The sequence below is a fragment of the Ctenocephalides felis genome, unplaced genomic scaffold (genome assembly GCF_003426905.1).
Source record: "Ctenocephalides felis isolate EL2017-DRISC unplaced genomic scaffold, ASM342690v1 CF-g0.4_SCAFFOLD_03571, whole genome shotgun sequence".
NCBI classification, from domain to species: domain Eukaryota; kingdom Metazoa; phylum Arthropoda; class Insecta; order Siphonaptera; family Pulicidae; genus Ctenocephalides; species Ctenocephalides felis.
The window spans coordinates 10,399,273-10,414,958 of NW_020539725.1; the positions used below are offsets into that span (position 1 = coordinate 10,399,273).

Consider the following 15,686-nt stretch of genomic DNA (forward strand, 5'->3'; position numbering starts at 1 on the left):
CTTTCAAATATTGCTTAGAAAGCAAAATAAATTGGAAAACCACGACAATTTTTACCTTGTGTAAAACTTTTAGTCACACAGGCGGATTCAATAGAAAACACTGTCTATTTTGCAACGTATTCAATATATTTGTATATAAATTCTTTGCGCGCAATGAATATGTTCGTTGTATCACAACGTATAGAGAATCACAAGGTGTGAATCAACGGCACGCATCGTTGCAAAATTTAGGAAAGTTTCAATCGAAGGTTTCTGACGAATAGTTTCTTTTTTATTGAGAAACGGAAAACCCAACTTATTAGTTGTATGAGCATATTTTTACCACGGCGCAAACCGAATCAAAAGTTCAATATCCGCTGCTGCGGACTGCTGCAAAAGTGCGCGAGGAATTATTATTTTCTTCAGCAATACTATGCAATAGTAACTACTTTCTCTCGGTTTCCAGTTTCCAGCAATTCTGAATCAAATGAGGCAAAATTAGGAAAAAGTATGTTTATGTGTATGTGAGCTGTTTTTTGATATTTTGTCGTTATTTTCTTAAAAACGGCTGAACTGATTTAAAAAATTTAAAAACTATTCCATGTCTCTCGATAAGGAATAGCTTTGGTCAGTTTTGTGCGACGATAGGCCAATCCGTTTCTTTGCATTTAGCCGTTTTTTAGCAGAAATTGTAAACATTCTGTCTACGTTTTAGCTCAAAATTTCAAATCTATTTCAAAAGTACAAAAAACTGTTAAAAAAATATCGGTTGGGAATTGCAATTAATAATTTTTGGTACTTATAAATTGACCAAATTAAATTGTTGAATTTGTTTAAAAGTTGAGAATTTGCAGCACGCTTAAGCGATTCTAATCAGAATCTATGCCAAAGCATATATAAATTTAGTGTTTGTAAGTATAATAGTTATTGATTATAGTTCACGTCCAAACTTATAAAAATATATAAATATTTTTAGAACCCAAAATGGATGAAATGAAATGTGTTGAATGAATCAATTGAATTTATACATTACTGAAAATATAAGTATGTTCGAAAGATATCAATTGGAAATCATAATGGTATTTTGTGGAGGCGAAAATTTTATGTCCGAATAAAAGTTGAACATTTTAACAAAATAGCTAAATCTCAATTCTTACTGATTATGTTGATGATGTATACGTATAGAAAAGTTTATGAACTTGCCTTAAGGCAAAATGCCACTTACAACTAGTTAAAATATGAGATACTAGTATATAACGATACTATATTAAGTATACAACTCTCTAACCTCAAAGCTTCAGAAAAACTACTACTTAAAATTCTATTCTAATTGATTTTTCTTTAGAATTATTTGTAACGATAAAATGGGTAAAATCATTATGATATCTAGACATTTTGAAACTTATCATGAATATTATATACAATTACGCCACACACACATATATTTTGCAACTAAATGCAATATTGTTCACATTTAAGCTCATACTACCGAAATGATTTTAAAAAATCAGAAACTGTTCGGGAATGATACTGTACTGATTAGTTTTAGGTGAAAATCTACCGAGCCGTTTTCTTGTAATTATCTGTTGAAAAAAAAAATTAAGCCGATTTTTATGGAACTTTTTTGGCGATATATATCATGGTCTTATAGAACTTACTAAAATATTACGGCCTTACAACAGCAGTTAATATAAAAATTTGTCAAAGTTTGAGAAAATGAATAGTTTTTTGTCGTTTGTTAAAATTAAAATTAGACGATTTACTTTATTATATACGATGTTTATTTATAACGATAGAGTACTTGGTCTTAATGAACATACTAAACCATTGAAGTCCTGCGGAAACTGGTTCAGTTATAAGAATTGTTGATTTTTGAAAACACTCCGAGTTAACATGGTCGTTCGTTTTCAATATGTGTAGTAAATTCACTCGTAATACTGTTAATCACTCATAAATATATTATTTTTTTTTATTGATTAAGTCGATTATTCACGCATATCAGGAAGTTCATGTAACTTGCCTCAAGGCAAAATACCAATACCAACTAGTTAAAATATGTATAAAATTAATATAAATTATTTCTTACAAACATTGAAGATGAGATTGAAGCTAGTTAAAAAAGATGAAAAGTTGTACTACTCATTGTTATGAATTTTGGTTTGAAAAAATGTTTTCGTTATGCACAAAAATAACTAGGCGACAGTGGTAAAATCCAAATCATAATAACATCATACTTTTTACTCTTTTTCAATCAGTTCTAACGAGATCCCGTTAATTAAGATATGACACACATCACACGCCAGACTGTTTGTGTTTTTTTTTTTGTAGCCTAATGACATACTTCTAAGTACGATTTTTGTCGTTCGTCCATATATGTAACACGATTTCAATAACTCATATTAACCACAAAGCAGAATCCATCGGATGAATACAAATTAATCACGAGTCCTTGGCATTATTTATTAAATCGATTTAATTGTCAAGAAATATAAAGTTGTCTGCGTCGAACGTGATATGTTGACATATCGCTGCACCTTGTTCTTGGCTGACAATGAGTGATATAGTTAGGATGATGTCACATGGTAAAATACCTTGTGCGAATTAAATTTTTTGGGAAATTAATCGATTTAATAATAATCGTACCATATCAAAATTGTTTACTGATTTGGATAAAAAACATTAGACAAGGCCTATACCAAAATATAAAACCAAATGAAATATAAATTAATGTTTGCAAAACTTATATTTAATAAGTATGATATTTAACTTATTATTGTAATTTATTCGCACCTATATGAATATGAATATACAAAATCATATTAATTGACATGTTAAATAATAAATATATGAATTCCTTATATATACTATTATTACTATTATAATAGTACTATAGTATTGTAAAGTCAAATTCAATATTACTATTTTCTATTTAATGAATTTTTATTTAATTTCGATACGTTGAAGAACACGTTTATATACAATGTGTCAATGTGATCGCTTCAAATATTTAAACCTCAAAAGTTTGAACAAAACATAATTAATTTTTTAATTAAATAATTTAATTTTTAATACTCTGATGTCGATTAATTTGAATGTGATGAATCTATAATTCTACATTATTGATTAAGTAATTATAAGATTATGGTGATTATGATGGTTAGGTTTGGTTAAGACTAACAGAGTAGAAAATTAGACCTTGAAAGTAATAAATACTATTTTTGTTTTCCTGTAATCGGTTTTAATTATTATTTAAATAAATACATTATTGCTATTACCTTTTTAATAACCGTGAAGCAAAGCTCATAAAAATCACATATAGTCTAGTCATTTTAGCTTAAATTAGGTAAGAATCTCGGAATTCGAGAAACCCAGCTGTAAGTCTGTAAATACTGTATATTGACACTCTAAAAGTTGTCTCAAAACCTACATACGTTGCGTACACCCTACCATTCGTAGGTTTTGTACCTTCAGGTGTCAATATACAAGTATTTACAGACTTACAGCTAGGTATCTCGAATTCCGAGGAGAACTTACTATAATGACTGTATTAATAAAAAATATTATTATATTAATATTAAAATTTGAATATTGAATATTTTTTAATAATATATTATAAACATTAATATATAAAATTAAACATTTATTATTAGTCATTAATATAGAGTTAGAATATTGAATTATTAACTCGAGTATCATCTACATATTACATTATAACTACATAATATGCAGATAAGACTTATAATATGAAGTTTAAATTTCTTATGTTAATCTACTATAATTATTACTTTGATACAATATTATTATTACTAATTTTGCAATCTAAATACTAATAACTTTTTAAATTATTCAATACATGTCATCATGAACGTCATGTGACATCAGCTTTATTTGATTATATTTCCTTGATATTAAAGATTATTAAAAATGCGTTTATGAATTGTAAGTGCACAATTTTCATGTATGAGCTTTGATAAACTTGTAGCAGATGGCATGTTTATTACAATAAATGGTGATTAAATTTTTTACGTACTGTTGTATGCTAGATTTGTGGAATAAACCGAAATTATTGAACAGTTTTGAAAGAATCTAGGTATTTTGCCTTGTGGCAAGTTGCTTGAACTTTTTGATATGCAAATAATTTATTTAAACACTAATATTTTTTATTTTGTACATGATCTACCTGTTTACCTGTCCACCTGTATATCTCTCTACATTTATTCTTGCCTATCAGTTCACTTCTCTACCTCTTCCTGTTTAACTGTCTACCTGTCTACCTGTTCACCTGTCTAACATATCTAACAGTTATGACTGCCAATCTGCTTACCAGTCTACTTTTCTACTTTTTTATCTGTTTCACTTGTTTGTCTTCATACCAGTATGCCTGTGTACCTATATATTTGCCTACCTTTTAACGACAATTCTCTTTGTATATGAGTCAATAACACGTATGATTGACGAATATACTCGTCATGGAAAAGTGGTAGAATTTTGTGTATTGACGAGTTTTTTTATCATAAAACAGTGACCTTTTGTTATTTGAATCAATATTTTTGATGAAAGGAAAATATTCTGCAATGTAGAGTTGTTTAAAATATTTTAAGGCATAAATTCTGCATAAAGTAGTAGTTGTTAGAGCATTTTACCTTGAAATTTGTGCGCACAAATTGCAACATAATTGTCTCATCTCTGTGTAATCAATTTTATCATCAATGGGGTCTTCTTCCACTTGGAAACATATGGCTGTTTACATTTTGAAGTAAAAACGGATGTCACTACCGCTTGACATCAGGCATTTCGAAGCGGGACCGAACTGCTCCAGGCGCTCAAGTCACTTACCAACGAGTGAGCTTATAAAATTTAGATACTTCAATAAAATGATTATTATACATATTTCTTTGCTATTATATAACTTTATTGTGTCTAGACGAAAAATATTAGCATAACAATATCCCTGAGTTTATTTCAAAAATAACCATAATGCTATTTCTCTAATAATTAATTACATTTAATATTAGTGGTTAAAATTTAGTTAAATTGAGACATTATCCGATAGAAAATATACAATTTTTTTGTAAAATGTCTTATATATGCTAAGATCAACTATTATTTCTTATAGTTGGGTTAGGTCGAATTCATTGTTCATTATCTCAAAAATGTTCAATTTCCGGAATTCATCAAAGCGATCTCATGAACATCCGCCAACTCTCGAATTATTACTCCATTCAAAGCAAAGCAAAGCAGAAAGTTATTTATATTTTTGGGAAAGCGTCAGTTTGCGTACATTAAATGTTTAAGTGTTTTGAGGTTCTATTTCGCGAGTTAACAAGTGTTATTACCGCATCCGTATCCGTTCGGCCCAGTTCTTTGACGGTAAGTGACATTTAATTGGTGCCCCGGAGACCGGAGAGATACAATTATACACACCTCGGTTATGGAAATGTTCTTGATTCACCTTCTTAATGCATTTCTTATTAATGCGACTGTGGTAATAAATGATTGATGGTAGCTGCGTTTAATAACTTTATTAACATATTAATTGAAATGGCGTGTTAACATCACCTTCTGTAACTAGTTGGTTTGGTATTTAGCCTTGAGGCAAGTTACATGAACTTCCCGAAATGTGTAAATAATCGACTTAATCAAAAAAATGGGTAAATAATATACTTCATTAATCCTACTTTAAAAAAAACGATAATAATTTTAGCAAACTTTGACGAATTTTTAAAATTAAACTACTTGTCGTTAGGCCGTAATATTACAGTAAGTTCTATAAGACCATGATGTATATCGCCAAAAAATTTCCATGAAAATCGGCTTAAATTTTTTTTTCAACAGTTAATTACAAGAAAACGGCTCGGTAGATTTTCACCTAAAATTAATCAGTACCATTCCCAACTAATATCTTTCGAACAGTTTTTGATATTTTAAAATCGGTTCGGTAGGATGAGCTTAAATGTCGACGAAAATTTAACACTTTTTTTCAACAGTTAATTACAAGAAAACGGCTCGGTGGATTTTCACCTAAAATTAATCAGTATCATTCCCAACTAATATCTTTCGAACAGTTTTCGATATTTTAAAATCGGTTCGGTAGGATGAGCTTAAATGTCGACGAAAATTTAACACTTTTTTTCAACAGTTAATTACAAGAAAACGGCTCGGTAGATTTTCACCTAAAATTAATCAGTATCATTCCCAACTAATATCTTTCGAACAGTTTTTGATATTTTAAAATCGGTTCGGTAGGATGAGCTTAAATGTCGACGAAAATTTAACACTTTTTTTCAACAGTTAATTACAAGAAAACGGCTCGGTAGATTTTCACCTAAAATTAATCAGTATCATTCCCAACTAATATCTTTCGAACAGTTTTTGATATTTTAAAATCGGTTCGGTAGGATGAGCTTAAATGTCGACGAAAATTTAACACTTTTTTTCAACAGTTAATTACAAGAAAACGGCTTGGTAGATTTTCACCTAAAATTAATCAGTACCATTCCCAACTAATATCTTTAGAACAGTTTTTGATATTTTAAAATCGGTTCGGTAGGATGAGCTTAAATGTCGACGAAAATTTAACACTTTTTTTCAACAGTTAATTACAAGAAAACGGCTCGGTAGATTTTCACCTAAAATTAATCAGTATCATTCCCAACTAATATCTTTCGAACAGTTTTTGATTTTTTAAAATCGTTCAGTAGGATGAGCTTAAATGTGGACGAAAAGTTTTTTTCAAAATTACAAAGAAACGGCTTGGCAGATCGTTGCACAAAACTGACAAACGATAGTCCTCACCGAAATACATCAAATGGCTTTTAAATTTCTAAAATCAGTTTAGGCGTTTTTGAGAAAACGTCGATCAAAAGTCTAATTTTGACAAATGCCAAAAAGACCATACTGATTTTTGCAAACTTTGACGAATTTTTAAAGCTGAACCAGTTTGTCGTAGGGCCGTAATATTTTAGTATGATCTAGAAGACTATGGTATCTATCGTCAAAAAAATAATCATAAAAATCGTCGAAATTTTTTTTTAAAAAACTTTATTACAAGAAAACGGCCCGGCCGATCTCTACCAAAAACTAATCAGCACGATTCCCAACCAATATCTTTCGAACGGTTTTGAATTTTCAAAATCGATTCAGAATTGCGGGCTAAAACGTAGACGAAAAATTTTTCACTTTTCTGCCATTTATAAAGAAACGGCTTGGCCGATCGTCGCACAAAACTGACAAACAATAGTTCTCGTCAAGATACATCGAATGGCTTTTAAATTTTTGAAATCGACCCAGCCGTTTTCGAGAAAACGTCGATTTACGACAAAAAATCTGTTCACATACACACACACACACACACACACACACACACATACTTTTTCCAAATTTGGTCTCATTCGATTCAGAATGGCTTGAAACGTCGAGAAAACATAAAATTAGCGAATCGGGTTTTATGATGAAAACATAAACTTCTCCTTCGGGAAGTTAATAATCAGATATTGGATTAATAAGACTTGGTAATCATCACGGTAATTGTTTAAAACTTTTATTTTGATAATAGGAAATAGGACTTTTACATTAGTAACGCTTTAAGTTTTATAATAGTTTTGCAATAAAAGTAAGCAAACAGAGCTTTTTCACAATTTATAATTCATTTTTTATTAGCGATTAAATTTTGAGATTTGTCAGTTTTACTTACATCAATGCTTTATTTACGGAAAGAACAATTGAAATTGTGTTTTCCGTATTTCTGTGGTCGGGATAAAAATGGAATTTTTAATGGTAAAAAGTATGTATTTTTAATTACATAATTTTATTTACTGTATGTGCTGCGTAACTGTCCATATGAGGGTAATTTTTCTTCGTCTTGGGGTTAATAAAAATATTTTGAAGTAATGATTAAAAAAGTTTCCCCACCGCTACCCTATTGCGACTGCTAAGATCTAAGGTGACCATACGTCCCGGTTTGAGCGGGTCAGCCCCAAATTTTCACCTTGTGTCCCGGGTTTTTCTAAAAGCTAATATTTGTCCTGGATTTACAACTATTATTCTGGATTGTTTCAAGTTTTCGGGAAAAGTATAGATTTAAATTTATTCTTCGCTATTACTTGATAACGAAATTACAATTACCCATCCAATATCTAAAACTAATACACTTATATTATATTACAAGACAAACGAGTATGCTTACGCTGAATAAATACGTTAGGAATGAAAAATTTGCCGAATACAAAAGTGTAAAGGCGGGTTCAAATAGCTTTCACATTAATAAATACCAACTTTATTTGCAATTTTGCGAAAATTAACAAAAGTTATGAAGACGAACGAACAAATGCCAACTTTATCAAGTTAAATATGAAGAAAATTAAATAGATTGCAAGGTCAAAAGGGGGAAAATAATATCGAAAAATGTAAGATATAAAATGTAATCAAAGGCAAAAGAAGAGTATAACATACAATCGAATATTATAGATCTTACTTTCAATTCTGATTAAAAAATTGATTAATTCAAAAACACTGCCTTTTATTGTATCTGTTTGGGTTTTTATAGTATTTGTTATTTTCAAATCATATTTAAATTATTTAGCATAATTTAAAAAATGTGGTCACCTTATAACATAGTTTTTTTTCTTTAGCAAGCAATGTGAAGAAAGAAGTGAGCAAGATCTTAGCCGTGTCTTGCATTTTTTCTAATAACCCTTTGTTTCATAAAGAATAATGATAATTATTCTTTATAAAATGTTTTTATTATTTTAAGTTCAAATCCCAAATTTAATTATAACAATACAAGACATGAACGTGTTAAAGGTTCCACATTAAAGTTTGCTTCCTCATTTAAAAACTTTTTCTGATGCACTTGGTATTGTACTATTCAAAAAAATGCCATTAAGTATTAATGGCAATTGAAGTATTAAAGAAACAATATATAAATTACTTAATAACATTTTAAAAATTTGTTATTTTACGGTATTGAGAAGTATATAAGTTATGACTTCTCAGGCACCTTCCTTCCATAATTTGCTTCTAACTAAAACTCTTTATCTTTGTTATCTTAAGACCAGCACATTAGTCTTAAAAAATAATGTATATTCTGATTGACAATAAATATATGCATACCAAAAAAATTTAAGTAAGGTTTTGGAGTAAATTTAGTTACATTTTACATTTTATTAATATTAGTAAACACTTTATATTTTCAATGAAATCTATGAGAAATGAAAAATATGAAATGCAACCCATAATAAATAATAATAAACATTATATCAAGTTTTTGTCAAGCTCGCTTGTAATAAGTAACTGAAGTAAAATTATTCAGTACTTACATATGAAATACAAAAGTAAACATACAAACATCAAAAGTATTGGTCTCCATTACAGAGTCTAATCAATCACCAATTCTCCGATAAAATAGACTGTAACATAGCGTTGTTATGGCAACGGGAGATGTGATGATTAGTTTTAAACAAAGGCAGGTCCAGCCATTATAGAGATACAGAGCAGAAAATAGAAATCAAGTTTTTGAGATAACGGATTTGAATGATCCAAATTTATATTGTTATCCAAATTTATATTAGTAGTAAAAACTGTCAAAATGATTTATGGTTGGAGTCAGGCGTTTTAGTTATAAAATCTAGCCTAGAAAACGCACAAACGTCATAAAAAGAATGTTACAATAACTGCATTTTTCTGATGTGAATTTATAATATACATGAAGTTAGGTTTTATGTGCAAAAAGCAAATACATAGCATTTTGGCAGTTTTTACTACCAATTTATATGAAGAAAAGAACGTAACATGGCGTTTTTATGTGAACAGTCTATTTTATCGAAGAATTGGCTTTTTAATCTTGACTAGATGCTAAAATAAAAATATCAATATTGTCCGTCACACCTAACTGAGAGTTTGTAACTGATACAATTCCAACTGAAAATAGTATTTAGGGGTACTGCTGTTATATATAGCGTTACTGTTAAAAATATCCCATGATTCTAACGCACAGAGAAACAGGACAACCATCGGGTTGCTTTTTTATATATAAAATATTGGTAGTAGAAAATACATCACACAACAACCCATAACGTCAAGAATATTTCAGATTTCTACTCAAAATGAAAATTAAAGGAATTGAAGTATTTACACCCTAGGGATTCAATTCTCAAATAAATAACCTGGATGATAATTTGAAATTTTTCTGTAAAAAAAACTTCTAAATGCCATATTCCGCATAGTAATAAATATATTCATACATCTGTTATTTAATAGACTATTATGCAAATGCTTCCGCGTGTTATATTCAAGAATCTTGATTTGTAAATAAAAATCTTTCTAAATAAAGTAAAAAATGAATTGTGGTAACAAAGTTGACATAAATAACTAGTTTTTCAAGCATGGTTTATCGGTTCAATCTAACAGATTTAAACCTGTGTTCACATTTAAAACTGATATGCATATAGATTATAAATTGTCCATATTCTGCAAGTGTTGAAAATAATTAATAATAATATAAAATTAAAAATTATGTAGATATCAATTTTATTTCATCCTGTGTTAAAATAGTTTTACAATGCATTAACAAAACTAAAGGATATATAATTCGACATACTATTGATAAAATAATTTTATTAAATTAATTCTTCTCATTTCATCTTGTTGAAAGATGATTAGTTAAAAAAAAAATCATTTGATCTTGAATGGTGTTATTTTAAAGGATTAGATATAATATGTTTAATATAACATAAGACTTTAATTTCTGCTATATCAGATTATTACAAAACCTTTTTTTATTATATAATTAGTTTTTTTTAAGATAGTATAGTTCAGATAATTTTCTGAGACAAGACGCTTAGGTTGAACTATAGAGAGATCAATCTTTAAATCTACACATGTTAATTTAAAATAATTTTGCTTTTAGAATGAAATTTTTAGGATTAGATGGCGCCCTTAACAGTTCAGCCTTTAGCTTTGATTCAATTGTTATGTGAACAAAATTAGAAGAAAACATGAAATGATATGAAAATAATAAATATAAATATTTTGTCTATTTTTCAGCATGTGAACATTACCGAAAATCGGCAGCCCGCCGAGCGAAAAGCTTAGGAACCACGTCGGTTCGGGTTCCTCGTTGTAAAGCTGACGGCGAATGGGAACGCGTACAATGCGGCCCTGGCGGTCAAGGCCCTTGCTGGTGCGTCGATGAAGGAGGAGCTGAACTACCAGCGACCAGAGCACCATCTAGGGATCTGGTGAACTGTACCGGTTAGTTACAATTTTATATCATACATTGCACGAGATAAAATATTAACTATTGTTTATTATTAAGTTATCTTTTTATACAAAGAGTTCTTAAGAGTATGAATAATATTTTGAGTATATGAATTAACAAACAACAAGAATATTTTATGCTTTAAAGTTTCTTATTTAGCTCTGACGGTTTCTGATAGTTGTCTTCAATCCCCTGTATACTTATCATAAAATATTCATAATTCTAATTAATTTGAAGCAATATGAAACCCTTTTGTCTATTACGAGTAATAGTAAATTTAAAATATTTTTTTGAAAAAATTATTTTCGCAATATTTTAATTGTAATTTATGTTACTTAAATAAACAAATTAGTTCAAAACAACAATAATATTATAGGGAGTAGATATTTATAAAATTAAAATTAAATTGAATTGAATTATCTCATAAATCAGATTTAAGGGTTAATGCATTAACTTACCCTAAACTGAAAATTTAATGATTTATAATGTTTTTTGTTCCTACTATGTATTAAATATTTTGCAAAGTATTGTATATCACCAGCATAAATTTAAACGTAAGCTACATTTTATGGTTTTAATACCTATGGCATATGGATATAAGTAATATAGTCCAACTAAATTTACAAATTGTCAATACTCTTTGTCAATCTTTCTTGCATATATACATTTCTTTTCATTCTACATTTTATAATTGGTCAGTTTCGTAAAAATGAAAGTGCTATTCAAACTTGTTATATTGATTACTTCTATTTTTGTTAGGCTGGCAGCCCAACCTTAATTATTCTTGCATCTATAATTGCAGACATCTACTTTTGTAACTATATTTTTCTCTTTGCGTTATGCAAGTTAATACAATTTACATACAGCATGCAAATTTTCAACGTAACGATTTGATGTATCTCTGTTCAAATGTTAAAAGATGTTATATAAAAGTACATGAATATGTAATATGCAGAAGTTTATAATTCTATAGTAATAAACAATTTGCATGACACAGAGATGAAATATAGACATTGGAAGAAATTCCGCTAAAATGCACTAACAATTTTATAATTAGAATTATGGTAAAACATTTCTATGTTCATCTATAATTGATTATAAACTTTCTATTTTTATTACTGCATTTATTACATTAAATTTTGTTTTTCTGTACATTAGTTGCGGAAGAACGGTGTCCAGCCCACTCGTGCAGGATGCTTTGTCCGTTGGGATTCGCTCTGGATGAAGCTAGTGGATGCCCGCGATGCGAATGCAGGGATCCTTGCGCTGGTGTTCAATGTCCAGGAGGAACCAGCAATGCCGATTGCAAGATGTTGCTTGCAGGACGCAGCCTTGTCCACCCGTTCCAACTTGTTAGTTGATCATTGATAAATTTCTCCTATTAAATTTACTATTCAATTTATTTTGGTTCAGATATAATTAAATAGTTTATTTAGTGTAAATGAATTTTTCATAAAGTTCATGAAAAGTTTAGATTATAAAGTATATATGTCTACGTTTTAATAATCAACTTAGGCAAACGTGCTCGTTCGTTGGAAGAGTTATGTCCAGTTGGATCACCATTGTCTATAGCAGATACCAGAAGGCCTTTCTTGTGTGGAAATGATCCTGGTAAACCAGATTGTCCACCAATGTATCGGTGTCTCGTACAAAGAGGTACTAAAAAAACAAATAGTAGAATTAAAATGTATATATGTTTAATTTTCATTTAAGATATTTTGTTATAACATTTTTAAACGATGAAGATTGAATTATATTCTGATAAGCAAAAGCTGCTATAAATTTTATCACTTAGTTAATCTAATTTAAAATTGTTCTTTTAATGAAATTTACATATTCCAACATGATATTCACTTTTACTATTTACAATTTCTTTTACTACTATTTATCTTGTAATAGTCTTAAAATTATATTTATTAAAATAAATATTTGCAGGAAATGAATATGGAGTATGTTGTCCAGCTTCACTCCACATTCGTAAACCAGGTACATGTCCAAATGATGATTTGACACCGATGATGGCAGCAGCTGGACTTATTCCTCACCAAGAATGCACTTCCACTTGCCAACATGACCTCCAATGCCCTGGTGAAACTAAGTGTTGTCAAACCAGAGCTTGTGGCGGCCAATGTAGACGCCCTGAAAATGCCACAGGTAACAGAAAAAGTTAAATGAAAGATCCTAAATTTTTGATATATTATAATTACCAATTTGAACTGATATTTTTTTCTCTAAGTTTTATGTGACCTTTGTAATAATTTATTTAACTATTGCATCGAATTTGACAGCATGCCACAGACAAAGATTACTCTCAGAAGTTTTAGCAATCGGAGAACGGGAAGGACGTGGGTATATTCCTCAATGTGACCAAGAAACTGGTATGTTCCTGCACAAACAATGTTCTAGAAATGGCTTAGTCTGCTGGTGTGTCCATCCGCGTACTGGTGATAAACTTAAAGGTACCATGGGGTCATCAAAGGATGTCGATTGTCCTGCGGAAGTGATAGGTAATATTTATCAATAGTATGATATTTTGTATACATATTCAAAAGTTGTATAATATTTAGTTGCATTGTAAATTAGATGTGATATCCGTAAATACACAAATATCACTTCATTCCATTCTTTCATTTAAAAATATATGAAAGTATATATGCAACAAATAATGATAAAATGTAGAATCCAAACAAATTTAGAACAAGATTTAATTCTTAACCAACACTGATTCAAAATAAATTAGATTTTTATTTTTATTACAGAACGAGCTTCTGGACGAAGTTTAGTCGATGATAGCAAATGTGATAAAAACATATGTGCTGCCGTTTGCGAATATGGATTCAAAGTAAGTCTGTTTCATTTGAACATCTCATCTCATGAGTATCACAGAGAATTTAGGTTATACTTACTTTTTACTAATTATTGCTCAATATTTTATGGAAATTATCTTTTTGCATTTTTAGGACGATGAAAATGGTTGCCCAACTTGTGAATGCGAGGAACCATGCTCTGGATATAATTGTCCTGCAGGACATTCTTGTACTGTCGCCAGGGATGCTTCTTGTGAAATGGGTGGCGGTGAAAGATTGTGTGAATCGGTGCCTGTTTGTAAGTGGTTTCTTTATTTTGTTTGATTTTTTTACATGGCATCTTAGTATTTTAAGTACGCCGCACTACTTAGTCATTACTAGAGAAATTGGATTCGATTTTTAAATAAAATTCACCTTTGAATTGACTACAATATTGAGATCAGTTCAATATATTTTTAAAAAATAGAAACAATATTTTTAATGTATATTAATCATGTAGTTATCGTTATAATAACATTTAAATTACTACTATATTGGAGCATCATGTGTAACTCACTTAGTTTGTTACACTCCAATGATCTAAATTTGTTCAATAAACTTTAATTTTATTCAGCTACAATTTATTTTTGTCCACCTTGTTGAGTATTAATGAATATACAATTTTTCCTTCCTTCTATTTATGATAAAAATAATTGTCTCAATAGTGTTCATACAGACTACATAACATGTGTCTAATTTTTTCAGGTCGACCTGATGTTCTCTACAGCAATCCCTGTACGAACGGGGCACCTCTGACCTTGCAAAATTCAACGCAGCCTGTCCATTGTGACGAAGAATCGAAATGTCCTGCTGATTTCATGTGTACTTCAGTCCCACAAGAAAGTAAGCAGGTCTGCTGCCCCATCGAGAATGTTGATATGGAAGTTATTGCTGATAAATCAGAGGACCAAATTTCAGAAGCTACGGCTGATGTTGACAGAGTTCAAACCAGTATGTAGAAATTCCTTTTTTGAAAAGCTGACTCACATTATTTAGCTAATGATTTCATTTAAGGATTCATTTGAATAAAGTAAACTGGATTAAATTCTTAAATTAGAAGGCCTTTTTATTTTAATTTATTTGTATTTTTAGAGAATAATTATTTGCTTGATTTTTACTAGTATAAAAAAATATATGTTCACTTTTTATTACAAAATTTACTTTTAGTGTGCGAATATTTGCGAGACTTTTCTGCGCGAATGGAAGGTACTGTTTCAGGATTGGAATTAGCGTTGCCAGCTCCAACTTGTGATCAGGATGGCAGTTATGCTCCTGTACAATGCGAAGTTGCTAATAACAAGACATGCTGGTGTGTCGATCGATATGGTAAAAAATATTTTAATATAACCTACCAATATTATTTTCAGCAAAATTATGTACAAAAACTTCTTATCTTGTACAAGAAACACTTTTGAAAAGTAGTTTTCTTGAACATGTCATAATAGATTTTTTTATTGTGAATTTATTTTCTTATAATTTTTTCTAGGTACCGAGTTGCCAAAAACGCGAACAACGGGCAATACAACTCGTGAAACATGTGAAGCCCTAAGGGAGTCTGTCCCATGTCTCGAAGTAAGTTGCAGAATGGGTTGCGACTATGGTTT

General features: G+C 29.7%; 1 protein-coding gene across 1 annotated transcript in view; it reads left to right on the plus strand.

Moving 5' to 3' along the window:
• Positions 1 to 10,905: 10,905 nt before the first annotated feature.
• Positions 10,906 to 15,686, plus strand: part of LOC113385603 (multiple epidermal growth factor-like domains protein 6) — a 6,652-nt gene continuing 1,871 nt past the window's right edge. The window contains 12 exon segments of the mRNA XM_026623452.1: positions 10,906 to 10,951; positions 11,023 to 11,229; positions 12,395 to 12,519; positions 12,522 to 12,588; positions 12,752 to 12,892; positions 13,172 to 13,390; positions 13,525 to 13,743; positions 13,996 to 14,078; positions 14,197 to 14,341; positions 14,788 to 15,033; positions 15,250 to 15,408; positions 15,569 to 15,682. Coding sequence (XP_026479237.1) covers positions 10,906 to 10,951; positions 11,023 to 11,229; positions 12,395 to 12,519; positions 12,522 to 12,588; positions 12,752 to 12,892; positions 13,172 to 13,390; positions 13,525 to 13,743; positions 13,996 to 14,078; positions 14,197 to 14,341; positions 14,788 to 15,033; positions 15,250 to 15,408; positions 15,569 to 15,682 — 1,771 coding nt within the window.